This window comes from Triturus cristatus, chromosome 1_2, assembly GCF_964204655.1.
Source record: "Triturus cristatus chromosome 1_2, aTriCri1.1, whole genome shotgun sequence".
NCBI classification, from domain to species: domain Eukaryota; kingdom Metazoa; phylum Chordata; class Amphibia; order Caudata; family Salamandridae; genus Triturus; species Triturus cristatus.
The window spans coordinates 980,949,702-980,963,751 of record NC_140580.1 but is presented as its reverse complement, the minus strand read 5'-3'; the positions used below and the strand labels follow the sequence as shown (position 1 = coordinate 980,963,751).

At 47.6% G+C, this 14,050-nt stretch overlaps 1 protein-coding gene across 6 annotated transcripts in view; it reads right to left on the bottom strand.

Annotated features, from left to right (window-relative positions):
• Positions 1-14,050, bottom strand: part of EXD3 (exonuclease 3'-5' domain containing 3) — a 2,855,457-nt gene that overhangs the window by 1,131,628 nt on the left and 1,709,779 nt on the right. For all 6 annotated transcript variants that reach the window (XM_085610760.1, XM_085610799.1, XM_085610781.1 and 3 more), the window contains one exon: positions 414-624. In XM_085610760.1, coding sequence (XP_085466886.1) covers positions 414-624 — 211 coding nt within the window. The remainder of the gene's footprint in view (positions 1-413; positions 625-14,050) is intronic.

The following is a 14,050-nucleotide window of genomic DNA, read 5'->3' as shown; positions in this document are numbered from 1 at the left end:
ATTTCCTGAAACTTTCTAGCCTTTTAAACAGATATTTTGTATAGGGATTTGAAGTGAAAGAGAGTACAGTCTTCAAAAGACATACATTTTCTTCTTACTCCTCAAATTTAATAAAATGAAAACCTGAAGCCTCAAGAGCAGCAACAGCAGGTAACTCCCCAGTACCTAAAGGATACTACTATGCCATTGTATCAGAGATGCATACAAATGGCAGGTCATGGGAAAAGCTAGATAAGAGACAGAAGAGGGTGACAAGCATGGTCACATAGATCCTGGTTTGTTTCTTGGAGGCCACTGTCTATCATCTTGAATTATGATCTCTAACTTTAATGCTACAGTATTTATTCACTTTATACTGTATCATCCATGTACAGCTTTTCCAAAGAATGCCAATGGATGTACCAAAGACAGACCTGCGTAGAGTATCTGCTCCTCTCGCAAAGGGCGTTTCTCCCAGTCGGATAGCTGTTGAGTCTTATCAAGAGGTTTCCCAAGTACATGTTGCACCAGAAGGCTCAGGCCCTTCTCGGGCTGCGTGTAGCGTCCATTGGAAGAACTTGGCAACTCTGGGAGAGCATCTATGGTCCTTGCGCTCTCCTGCCTACCACTGTGGCCTTTCTGGATCTGTTGAAGCAGAAGAGAAGGAAAGATAGGCAAAGGGGTCCATGGGAAGGAGGAAAAAACAGTAAATGTTTCCAACCAGAGGGCAAGAAAATAAAAGTCTGCCTTAGGGCTAAGTCTTAGGTGGCAGGGACTTGAACAGAGAAGCCTGCAACAAAACAAAAGCCAGCAACTAAAACATCATGCAATGCTTTCTTTTAGTAACCATATACAACTTTACACATATTGCAGTACCTTCATTTAAATGTACCAACGTTTTTTATTTTGGCACTGAGGGCCGTATGTATCAAGCCTTTTTCCCATTTGCAAACGGGACGATTCTCAGAATCTGCCCGTTTGTGAATGGGAAAAAGCCTTTTGGGATGTATCATCCCAAAAGGCCATCGAAAAATAGAGAATCGCAAAATTTGCGATTTTCAATTTTGCAAATGCAATTAAGGAACTGCAAATTGTGATTCCTTAAATGCAATTCTGGAAGCACCAGAAATTTGCTATTTGGCCTTAAGGAATTGCAAATTACCACCAACTTCAAGTTGGTGGTAATTTGCGATTTTCTTTTAAAAAGCACTTTTTTGATTTTTTTAAAGTGCCATATGTCGCACATACATGCCCTTAGGGCATGTATGTGCGCAAAATGTGCACACATGCATATTTCAGAGGTGCAACAGGGTGTCCTTTTGGCACCCTTCCAACCTTAAAATTGCATTCTCAATTTGCGATTCTCTAATTGGTAATCGCAAATTGAGACTGTGTTCCTATTCATTCCTATGGGCCTCCTAGTCCATAGGAATGAATGGGAAGGTATTCCTTATTTGCGAATCTCAATTTGCGATTCGCAAATAAGGAATATGTAGGATTCGCAAATATTTTTAGCAAACCTACATACATTACATTTTGAGAATCTTTAATTGTGATTCGCAAAAAATCGCAATTTGAGAATCGCAAAACTCTTTTTTTGATACATATGGCCCTGAGTCACCTAATCAAAGGCACCTTTTTTCTCTTGATGTAGCACTCAAAGGTTCTCAATCGAGAAAGGCAGTTCGCTTGTCAATGGACTCACACTCCATACAGAACATCTTCAATACATGCAGCAGCAGTGCAAATTGTGTGTGAACATCACACCTGTTGTGATGGGCAACTCGCTCTAGTGTGTGCACTCTGGTGTACTTTCTTTGTTTGATATTTTCTTGACAAGACAAACGAAACACAATAAATTTACATATAAAACAATCGCGAGCATAGTACATCATGAAGTTACTGAACAAGACAATTTTGTTTTTAAAATCATTCAGATCTACTTAATCCATAGGACTAACATAACAAACTTCCTTACCACATGAAAAAAGATGTGCAAGACTGTTACATTTTTATTGTTTCCATTTTACAAAAGTATCCCATGTGAGAAGCTGGCCTGATACATGATGTCACTAGTTCTAGTGTACACCTTGTATCAGTCCAAACAACCCTTATGGTGATTGGTTGTAAAGTCAACCTTATAGACCAGCTATCCTAGTGGTAGCATGGACAAGAGCAGTCTTAGGCTAAACTCTGTATGGCATGTGAAGCCAGCTGTGATACCATATATAATCCCTTGAATACCAAATGAAAGGACACCACAACAGATATATATATATAAAATAAAGTGTATTTATTCTAGTCAAACCCTCAGCACTTTTTATGAGATTCGAGGTAAGTACAACACAGTCTTATTCAAGCATACATTAAGTCACACAGGTAAGTAATACAGTTAGGCCCTAGGGGCCACGCAAACCATATACTAAAGAAGTGGTATAAGGACCACTGTCACGGAAATAGAATAGGCCTAGGCAATCGCTGGGGCTACACTACACTACTAACAGTTAGGAAGTGGGAGGCCCACGGGATTCAGGTGCAGAGTGGAAACACTCACGCGTAATGCGTATAATCGATAGAAATAGTACAGTTCTGAAATAAGCAGTTTTAGGACACTTCTGGTATAGCTAGAAAGTCGAGACTCGGAAACTAGACCCTAGCATAGTCACTCCCCTTGTGAGTACCGAAGTACCCAAATTACCTAGCCCACGGGCTGCGGGTGCATAGGTGTGAACTTGCGTCGGGTTTCGTCGTGGACTTCTATGGATGCCTGAAGGAAAGTTGCTGACAGGCAGTCAGTGCAGAGTGTCCGGTGGATCCCAAGGCCGGGATCAAGAAGGAAGGGTACCTGCAAGCAGAAGGGACAGAGTCTGGGTCACTAGCCAGTGACCACATGGAACCAGGAAGGAACCAGGCGATGTCGTGAAGATTGCAGGTGAAGAGGTGAAGCTTGTCGCAGCAGCCACGGGTACCAGGAGACGTCGAGGACGACCAGGACCAGGAGGCGAGCTGTCCCACGGAGGCTCTTGTTGTCGGCGGCGTCGAAGTCGAACTCGGACTCACAAAGCCTTGGCAACCGGAACCCACGAAGAATGGAGGACTTGCTTCTGGTGCAGACCAGGAAGGTCTGGGGTGCTTCTCTTTTGCAGAGGAGCGGGAGCCAGTCTGGAGGAGCCAAACCAGCAGTGAAGATTCAAAGGTGTGTCGTCGCAAAGGCCGCTAGCCAACGGGCAAGCAACCGGACAGACGCGGCAAGCTGGAAAATGCAGATGAGCCCCACGCAGGACTCGTAGAGCTGATCTTCGGTGCAGATGGTGCTTGGGGTTGGGGCTTCTCAATCCCCGGTGCACAACTTCGAGGGTACCTCAGAAGCTGCGCTGGAAGATACTCGCCACTTTTCCCAGGTAGCCGGTCCCACATCTCTCGTCGCCTCCACGGATCTCAGCTTGGCTGTGGATGTGGATCAGGGTCGGAGAAGTCTGGAAGTCAAGGCTCTGCAGTCGGTCCCTCGTAGAACTTCAGCAAAGCAAAGGGTAAGTCTCTTGATGGTGCCTGTTTGCACAGGGTAGCCACTCCTTGGCCACAAGGGAGATTCTTCAGTCTTCTTCTTTCGTCGAATGTCGAAGGTCCAGAGATTCTGTTCCAGTTGCAGGTTCAGGATAATCTAATCTCCTGGGGCCCAGCTACCACTCTTATACTAATCTGGGGGGCTGGGTTGCCTGCTAGGTCACGCCTTATGGGTGGGACCTGGGAGGGGGGTGGTTACACCCCCTTCCCTTTGTCAAGTTTCGCGCCAGGACTGGGGCTGGTGTGCCCCAGCACCGGTTTGAACTGGACTATGCATGGGACACCTTGTGTGCCACAGGCAGTGTCTCGTTTCTTTCATCCCTCCCTGCCCCAATACACTAAGGCCTGTCTGGGGTGGTGCTCGCACCTCCCAAGGCAGGAAACCTATTGTCCAAGCCTCCCGTGCCGGGATCACTCCCAGCAGCAGGAGGTCAGACTTGTGTCGTGGCAGCAGCATCCATTTTGTGATGCTGGGGCTCTGGTTAACTTTTAACCGGGTAAGTAGGTTTCAACATGTCTTCTCCCTCTAGAAGGGAGGGATAATATCCTTATCCCCAGAAATGGGATGGGGGTGTTATTCCAAAGTGTTAGACACCTTACACGACATGTTTTGATAAAGCCAAACCATAGTTACCATAACCGTTTAAGATTATAAGGCACCTTAAGAGTATATGGTAGGCTATATCATAGAACAGCTATAAGGACATGGTTCCGAAAGCTGCAGACAGGCTCAGCTCATGCTAGAGCACCATCTCACATGTTACCAAGCACTCTGCCTCCAGGATTGTTAAGGCCTGCCATAGGAGTGGCTGATAGGTACACATGTCTATATAAAAGATAGATATAGGAATACTACACCTAAGCAAGGGGTGTTTACACGACCTTGCCCCAGCTGAGTGATCAGCCAGTTGTGTCATAATGGAAGGCCAGGGGTGGCATAATACATGCTGCAGCCCCTGGTTGGCCTAGGGTACACCTATGCCCTGGGTACCTAAGGTACACTGTACAGGGGTCAATAAGGTGATCCTATCCAAATGGGTTATGCACCTAAAGTACATAGTGTTAATTTAGAGAGAGAACAGCAGGGCTGTGGGTCTGATTAGCAGGCCCACAGCCACATCTAAGTCGAAAACCAGTAAAGCAAAAGCAAAAAGTGGGGGTGAACATAGAATGCAGACCCTACTCTCCTACACAACCCCCCCCCCACCCCCAAACTTAGGGACATTAAACTAACCTTGACCAGTTGAGTCATCATGTTCTAAGTGGAAATATCGGGAGAGTCCATCTGCATTGGCATGGTCAGTCCCAGGTCTATGTTCCACTGTGAAGTCCATCCCCTGTAGGGAAATGGACCACCTAAGAAGTTTGGGATTTTCACCCTTCATCTGATTTAGCCACAAGAGGGGCTTATGGTCTGTCTGAATCTTGAAGTGAGTGCCAAACAAGTATGGCCTCAGCTTCTTCAGGGCCCAAACCACAGCAAAGGCCTCCCTCTCAATAGCTGACCAACGTTTCTCTCTAGGGGTCAGCCTTCTACTTATAAAAGCAATGGGCTGGTCTTGACCATCTATATTAAGTTGTGAAAGAACAGCTCCCACACCCAACTCAGAAGCATCTGTCTGGACAATGAACTCTTTGGAGTAGTCTGGACTTTTCAGAATAGGTGAACTGCACATGGCCTGCTTCAGGTCATCAAATGCTTTTTGACAGCTTACTGTCCACTGAACTTTCTTTGGCATTTTCTTGGAGGTCAAGTCATTAAGTGGTGTCACAATGGACCCATAGTTCTTAACAAACTTTCTGTAGTACCCAGTCAGGCCCAAGAAAGCTCTGACCTGAGTCTGGGTAGTTGGAGGAGTCCAGTCCTTTATGGTCTGGATCTTGCTCTCCAGTGGTTGAACCTGACCCCCACCAACTAGGTGGCCCAGGTATACAACCTTGCTCTGCCCTATCTGGCACTTAGTGGCCTTGATAGTGAGGCCTGCCTTTTGCAGAGCCTCTAAAACATTCCTCAGGTGGACCAGGTGATCCTCCCAGGTGGAGCTAAAGACAGCAATATCATCAAGATAAGCTGCACAGTAGTCATCCAACCCAGTATGGACTTGATTCACCAACCTTTGGAAAGTGGCAGGTGCATTCTTCAAACCAAAGGGCATTACCACAAATTGATAATGTCCTCCTGGGGTCGAGAAAGCAGTTTTGGCCTTTGCATTCTCAGCTAGTCTGATTTGCCAGTAGCCTGCTGTCAGGTCAAATGTGCTCAAAAACTTAGCAGCTGCCAGTCTGTCAATGAGCTCATCTGCCCTAGGTATTGGGTGGGCATCTGTCCTAGTGACAGCATTGAGACCTCTGTAGTCCACGCAAAACCTCATCTCTCTCTTACCATCTTGGGTGTGAGGTTTTGGCACAAGAACTACAGGACTAGCCCAAGGGCTCTCTGAAGGTTCAATGACTCCCAGCTCCAACATCTTTTGTACCTCAACTTTTATGCAGTCCCTGACATGGTCAGGTTGCCTGTAGATTTTACTCTTCACAGGCAGACTGTCACCAGTGTCCACCTCATGGGTGCACCAGTTTGTCTGACTTGGGGTCAGAGAGAACATATGTCTGTAGGATTGCAGAACTTGTCTGCAGTCCTGTTGCTGATCGACAGTGAGGCTGTCAGAAAAGACCACACCATCAACTGAGCCATCATCAGGGTTCTGAGTCAACAGGTCTGGGAGAGGGTCACTCTCTTCCTCCTGCCCCTCATATGTAGCCATGAGTAAGCCCATGTCTGCCCTGTCAACATATGCCTTCAATCTGTTGACATGAAGCACCCTGTGGGGGCTTCTGGGAGTCCCAAGGTCCACCAAGTAGGTGACTTCTCCCTTTTTCTCAACAATAGTGTGGGGTCCAGACCATTTGTCTTGGAGTGCTGCTGGGGCCACTGGCTCCAACACCCACACTTTCTGCCCTGGCTGGTAAACAGTCAGCACAGCCTTTTGGTCATGCCAAGCTTTTTGGAGTTCTTGGCTTGCCTCAAGGTTTTTAGAAGCCTTCTTCATATACTCTGCCATCCTGGAGCGGAGACCAAGTACATAATCCACTATATCAAGTTTGGGTTGTCTGAGAGGTCTCTCCCATCCTTCCCTTACTAGACATAGGGGTCCTCTTACAGGATGCCCAAACAAAAGCTCAAAAGGGCTGTAGCCAACCCCCTTTTGTGGGACTTCTCTGTAAGCAAACAGAAGGCAGGGTAAAAGGATGTCCCATCTTCGCCTAAGCTTGTCTGGTAAACCTTTTATCATTCCCTTTAGGGTCTTGTTGAATCTCTCAACAAGCCCATTGCACTGTGGGTGATAGGGTGTGGTGAACTTGTAGTTCACACCACACTCCTTCCACATTGCAGTCAAATATCCTGACATGAAGTTGGCACCTCTATCAGAAATGACCTCCTTTGGAAAGCCCACTCTGGAGAAGACTCCAAGTAGGGCCCTTGCCACAACAGGAGCTGTTGTGGTCCTCAGGGGAATAGCTTCTGGATACCTGGTGGCATGGTCCACTATCACCAGTATGAATCTGTGCCCAGATGCTGTTTGTGGGTCCATTGGTCCTACAATATCTATGCCCACTCTCTCAAAGGGGACCCCCACCACAGGTAGTGGTATGAGGGGGGCCTTTGTGGTGCCACCTGATTTGCCACTGGCTTGGCAGGTGACACAGGAGCGACAAAACTCCTTGGTATCTTCTGACATATGGGACCAGTGAAAGTGAGGGACAAGCCTTTCCCAAGTCTTGTTCTGGCCTAAGTGTCCTGCAAGGGGAATATCATGGGCCAAGGTAAGAAGGAAGCCTCTGAACTTCAGTGGTATGACCAACCTCCTGGACGCACCAGGCTTGGGGTCTCTAGCCTCTGAATACAGCAGCCCTTCATCCCAATACACTCTATGGGTACCTTGAGCATTCCCTGCAGCCTCAGCAGCACCCTGCTGTCTGAGGGGTTCAAGAGAGGGGCAGTCTAATTGTGCCTGCCTCAGATCTGCCCTTGAAGGTCCCCCTGTCCCAAGAAACTCAACCTGATCAGGTTCAAGTTCTTCTAGGACAGTTCCTTCAGGGCTCTCAGAATCATCCTCCTGTGAGGGCTGATCCAGTGCCTGAGGCAGGGGGGAAACCACAGCCTTTACCCCACTGCTCTTTCTCTTGGTTTGTGACTGGTCCATAGGTCCAGGATCCAGCACTTGTTCAGTGGTGCACTTTTCGGCCTGTGACCTGGTCACAGCAAGGACATGTGCATCTATACCCAGCATTTCTGCATGGGTCCTATACTCCACTTCAGACCAAACTGAAGTTTCAAGATCATTGCCCAGTAAACACTCCACAGGAAGGTCTGAACTAACAACAACTTTCTTGAGGCCAGTTACCCCTCCCCAGGAGATGTTAACAATTGCCACACTATGGGAGGTAGTGGCATTGCTAGCGTTGGTCACTAGATAGTTCTCACCTAGTATGATCTGTCCAGGGTCCACAAAGGCAGGTGTCACCATTGTGACACTAGCCCCAGTGTCCCTGTAGGCCTGAGCCATCCTATCATTGATAAAAGGAGTCTGTCTGTACTTGCCCAGGTTACTGGGGCCTACAGTAGAGGACAAAGCTATGTCCACATCACAGATCAGAACAGCCCGAGTAGGTATCCTGATTAGGCCAGAATCCTCCTCAGTTCCCAGGGTTAACCCCTTTTGCTGGGAACCACCACTTACAGCTGAACTAGGGGGTACAGTTGCCTTAGGGGCAATGGTGGCTGGGGGCTTATCCTTTTTGGTGCACTCACTAAACCAATGTGAGTTGGACTTATAATAGTTGCACCATGGTTTCTTTTGGCCATCTTTCTTTTTATCCTTTTTGGGACCACCCTCCCCCTGAGCCTTTTGGGGGCCTGGTGAAGACGTCTGGTCTTTTTGTTTCTGATCATTACCCTTCTGGTCTGCCTTTTTCTGATCACCGCCCTGGTTCTGGTTTTTCTGCTTAACTCTAGTCCTGACCCATCTATCTGCCTTCTTTCCCAATTCTTGGGGAGAAGTCAGATCAGAATCAATCGGGTGTTGATGCAGTAGCTGGTTTTGACAGTTGTTAAGGATTTGTTCTCTCATGATCAAATTATACAATCCTGTATAGTCCTTAACCTTACTTCCCACTAGCCAGCCTTCCAGAGCCTTAGTGGCACAATCTACAAAGTCGGTCCAGTCCTGAGTCTGTGTCTTCTGGGTATCCCTGAACAACAACCTGTATTGTTCAGTGGTTAGGCCAAACCCATCAATTAGAGCACTCTTCAGGACAGTGTAAAAGTCTGCATCCTCATCACTAACTGTGAGGAGCTTGTCTCTACCTTTCTCAGAGAAGGAGAGCCACAAGATAGTTGCCCACTGACTTTGGGGTACCTGCTGTACTTTGCAAGCTCTCTCCAAAGCAGTTATCCATTTGTGGATGTCATCCCCACACTTGTAGGGAGGGACAATCTTGCTCAGGTTTCTATTATCATAGGTCTTGTCTCTATCCTTAGGGATATTGCTGCCACCAGTGGGTTCTAACCCACTTAACTTTTGCTCTCTAGCCAGAGCAAGCTTCTCCTTGGCAAGGGCAAGTTCTTCCCTCTCAATCCTTAGATTAGCTTCCCTCATTCTGGCTTCATGCTCTTTTCTCTGGGGGGAAGTCATTCCCCTGTGAAAAGAGGCATTAGAGATGCTAGATACATGGGAGTGGATGGATTCCCTTGAAGGGGATCTGTCTCTCCTGCTTCTCTGTTTAAGCCCACTTGGGGGTCTGTATGGGGGAACCCATGCAAACTCCCATGTAAGCTTAGGTTAGCCTGGCTAAGTCTTCCTACTTGGCCCTGGCTGTCTACCTCCTCATCTGAAGTCCCATCTGACTCATCTGTAGCGGGAAGACCCTCCCCTGTACCTAGGGTACCAGCCTGGGAGGCCCTAAGAGCATCATATTCCTCTAGGATCTCTACTAGCTGAAGGAGGGTAGGGGTTGCACCCTGTTTTAACTTTCTGGAGATACACAATTGTCTCATCTCCTGAAACGTTAGGGTATCATATCTAGAGGGGATCTTTCTTAGACCTACCCCTCCTGAGAGAGAATCTCCTTGATCTCCTCCCAGAGACATGATCTAGTGAGGGTGTGGTGTGTGCACCTACCTACACTAGTTGTATCTACTAAACCTCTCTAGTAGTTGTAGTCAGGGTGTGTTAGGCCCTTCAACCTACAACAACTAAGTCCAGTAGGACTTAAGTATTTATAATCTATGTTATATGTACCTAAACAATATCTGTGTGATCTTTCAATTTAGTATCTCAAGATTACAATGGTATTACAACAGCAGGCTCAGATCCCAACCGCTGCTCACCAATATGAGAAGTTGGCCTGATGTATGATGTCACTAGTTCTAGTGTACACCATATATCAGTCCAAACAACCCTTATGGTGATTGGTTGTAAAGTCAACCTTATAGACCAGCTATCCTAGTGGTAGCATGGACAAGAGCAGTCTTAGGCTAAACTCTGAATGGCATGTGAAGCCAGCTGTGATACCATATATAATCCCTTGAATACCAAATGAAAGGACACCACAACAGATATATATATAAAATAAAGTGTATTTATTCTAGTCAAACCCTCAGCACTCTTTATGAGATTCGAGGTAAGTACAACACAGTCTTATTCTAGCATACATTAAGTCACACAGGTAAGTAATACAGTTAGGCCCTAGGGGCCACGCAAACCATATACTAAAGACGTGGTATAAGGACCACTGTCACGGAAATAGAATAGGCCTAGGCCATCGCTGGGGCTACACTACACTACTAACAGTTAGGAAGTGGGAGGCCCCCGGGATTCAGGTGCAGAGTGGAAACACTTGCGCGTAATGCGTATAATCGATAGAAATAGTACAGTTCTGAAATAAGCAGTTTTAGGACACTTCTGGTATAGCTAGAAAGTCGAGACTCGGAAACTAGACCCTAGCATAGTCACTCCCATTGTGAGCACCGAAGTACCCAAGTTACCTAGCCCACGGGCTGCGGGTGCATAGGTGTGAACTTGCGTCGGGTTTCGTCGTGGACTTCTATGGATGCCTGAAGGAAAGTTGCTGACAGGCAGTCAGTGCAGAGTGTCCGGTGGATCCCAAGGCCGGTATTAAGAAGGAAGGGTACCTGCAAGCAGAAGGGACAGAGTCTGGGTCACTAGCCAGTGACCACGTGGAACCAGGAAGGAACCAGGCGATGTCGTGAAGATTGCAGGTGAAGAGGTGAAGCTTGTCGCAGCAGCCACGGGTACCAGGAGACGTCGAGGACGACCAGGACCAGGAGGCGAGCTGTCCCATGAAGGCTCTTGCTGTCGGCGGCGTCGAAGTCGAACTAGGACTCACCAAGCCTTGGCAAGCGGAACCCACGAAGAATGGAGGACTTGCTTCTGGTGCAGACCAGGAAGGTCTGGGGTGCTTCTCATTTGCAGAGGAGCGGGAGCCAGTCTGGAGGAGCCAAACCAGCAGTGAAGATTCAAAGGTGTGTCGTCGCAAAGGCCGCTAGCCAACGGGCAAGCAACCAGACAGACGCGGCAAGCAGGAAAATGCAGAAGGGCCCCACGCAGGACTCATAGAGTGTGGGGGGCTGATCTTCGGTGCGGTTGGTGCTTGGGGTTGGGGCTTCTCAATCCCCGGTGCACAACTTCGAGGGTACCTCAGAAGCTGCGCTGGAAGATACTCGCCACTTTTCCCAGGTAGCCGGTCCCACGTCTCTCGTCGCCTCCACGGATCTCAGCTCGGCTGTGGATGTGGATCAGGGTCGGAGAAGTCTGGAAGTTAAGGCTCTGGTCAGGCTCTGCAGTCGGTCCCTCGTAGAACTTCAGCAAAGCAAAGGGTAAGTCTCTTGATGGTGCCTGTTTGCACAGGGTAGCCACTCCTTGGCCACAAGGGAGATTCTTCAGTCTTCTTCTTTCGTCGAATGTCGAAGGTCCAGAGATTCTGTTCCAGTTGCAGGTTCAGGATAATCTAATCTCCTGGGGCCCAGCTACCACTCTTATACTAATCTGGGGGGCTGGGTTGCCTGCTAGGTCACGCCTTATGGGTGGGACCTGGGAGGGGGGTGGTTACACCCCCTTCCCTTTGTCCAGTTTCACGCCAGGACTGGGGCTGGTGTGCCCCAGCACCGGTTTGAACTGTGTGGAAATGTGGATTTTCCTGGTCAGTTATGTCCCCTATCTTGGACCCCAACGGTTCTATGTGCATGTCACAAGTACATGTATGTTTCCCTCCAGTTCCAGTTATGAAGACGCAAATACATGTGCGTCCACCGTCAACATGTCCTCTGTCAGATCCGCCATGAATGGGCTGGATATTCGATTCCTAAGTATGAAAGGCCACCGACTTTTTATGGCTAAGTTACTCCATTTTTGCAGTTCAGGCAGACTAGGCCCGATTCTGTCCTCAAAGCCTTTCCCTGCTCTCTGCCTCTGACAGCATCAGTTTGAGCCCGCATCTGTATCCATGAACTTTGTCCTACTCCCTGTGCGGCTAACGGTGCCTGCCTCGGCCAGTTTTGCCTGCCTGCCAAGAAACCGTATTTCACCTTCGAATTATCTACTTTGCTCCTCAGCCAATGCATTCCTGTCTAGTAGTTTAAGTAAACATTCTTCCAGCTACCAAGCAAAAGGCCCGACTTCTCTGTCTTTATGCAAGTAATTCATAGCCCTGTTACCATGGAAAGTTTCTGCCCCTTGCATCTCATATAGACACTTAGACGCTTGTGCACGCACTCACAGTCAGTATAGAATAGATTTTGTCCGAGAGCCCTTCCCTTGTGGATAACATAGTTCTTTAAACATAGGATGTTAGATATGATTTGGGATTAGGTTGACTTGACCCCCCAGACTTTTTGTCTCCACATGTAGAGCTAAATGTCAAGTCCCCTTCACCCTCTAGTTGCGCGTCAATCACACGTCATGCTGCTGCGCGCGCATCTCTGCCAAGTATTTCTGCTGACATTGCGAAATCATCTCCAGGTATCCACCCACACATGACAAATTACCCATTATCATCAAGTGGACGCCCACATGGACGCCCACCTTCACGCCTACTTACACGCCCACATGCTCTTATCTCATTCTCTCTTGCTCTCTTGCTTACGTACAATTGAGAAATGTATATATACTGTACTCTGTGAATAATGTTTTGAGAATATTGAGAATACTTTTCAGCCCCGTCCAGATCCTTTTTTGGTGATGGAAATATTCTCCCTTTGACTCGAGTTATTGGAATAAAGCCCTTTATGAATCTGATACCACAGACTCAGCCTCTTGCTTTATGCATGATCTTATTGATATCTGAAAAATTATGACAGCGTGATATTTTATTTACCACAGAATGGCGCCCGAACAGTTTAATCTCTTTCCCCACACGCCGGAGATGAAGGTCCAGTTTTGCCCCCTTCCATAGCCGTGATGGACTTCAAGCGCGCACGTCGCGGGTTTTCCCGCCAACTCCCTCAGGCCAATGAAGGGGACAGACTGCGACCAGGCATCCATACGAGGCGGTGAGGAACGCAGATTGTCTACCCAGAGCCCACCTGCGAGAGAGCTGTGTCCGAGGTATACAGAGGCCCACCAGGTTTTCGAAGTCCCGATGTCCAGAGGGTCCGATGTCCGCAGTCGTCGAGTCCAGTCCATTCTCCGAGGCCTTCCGTTTCAAGGAGCTACCCGGTGAGTACCATCGCCGGGGAGGCGTGTTGACGCGCACATAGGTTGTGCCGGTCAAGACGGATTTGGGTACACAAATCCGGTCTGCACTGTTTAGCAGTGTATATGTACTGTTTAGCAGTATATCAAGTATTCCGAAGTATCTAGTTATTGTCAAGAATTCTGCTTGGTGATTAGTTATGCAGACTGTCATCATTGTTGGTCGTTTTTAAAGGTTAAAATGTTTTATGTTCAATGTTTAATGTGTTAAAATGTCCTGCATATTGTGGTATGAATGATTGTTCATTATTGTGCTTTTTGTATTAAGTGTGTTCAAGACCAGGTGTCAGATCAGTTGTCAATATGCCGCTCTTTTCGAAGTTAAGACAGATTACTACTAGAAAAGGGGTGCTTGAAGAAGCAGTTCCTATTCCTCCTAGGGACACTCCAGGGCACTTTATGTATCACAAGCATGGCTTAGACGCCATATTATTCCTTGATCTATGGGTGGACTACACCAAAGAATTACCAGAAAGTCAGAGGTGGCCCGTAGCTGGGACCTGGGATGCAGAATGCATTATGAAAGTAGAAGAAGAGTTATGGAAAAGGACAGTTGGAAAGTAACAAAAATATGTCATTGAATTATGGCATAAAGAATTGCATAGACGCACAGAGAAAGCGCTCAGAAAAATAGAGAAAAAGTAGGGAGGATTCAGACAAAGCCCGAGAAAACGTGTTAGTTGAGGAAGGTATACGAGTAAGAGCAGCACAAGTAGATGGACAACGAAACACTCTTA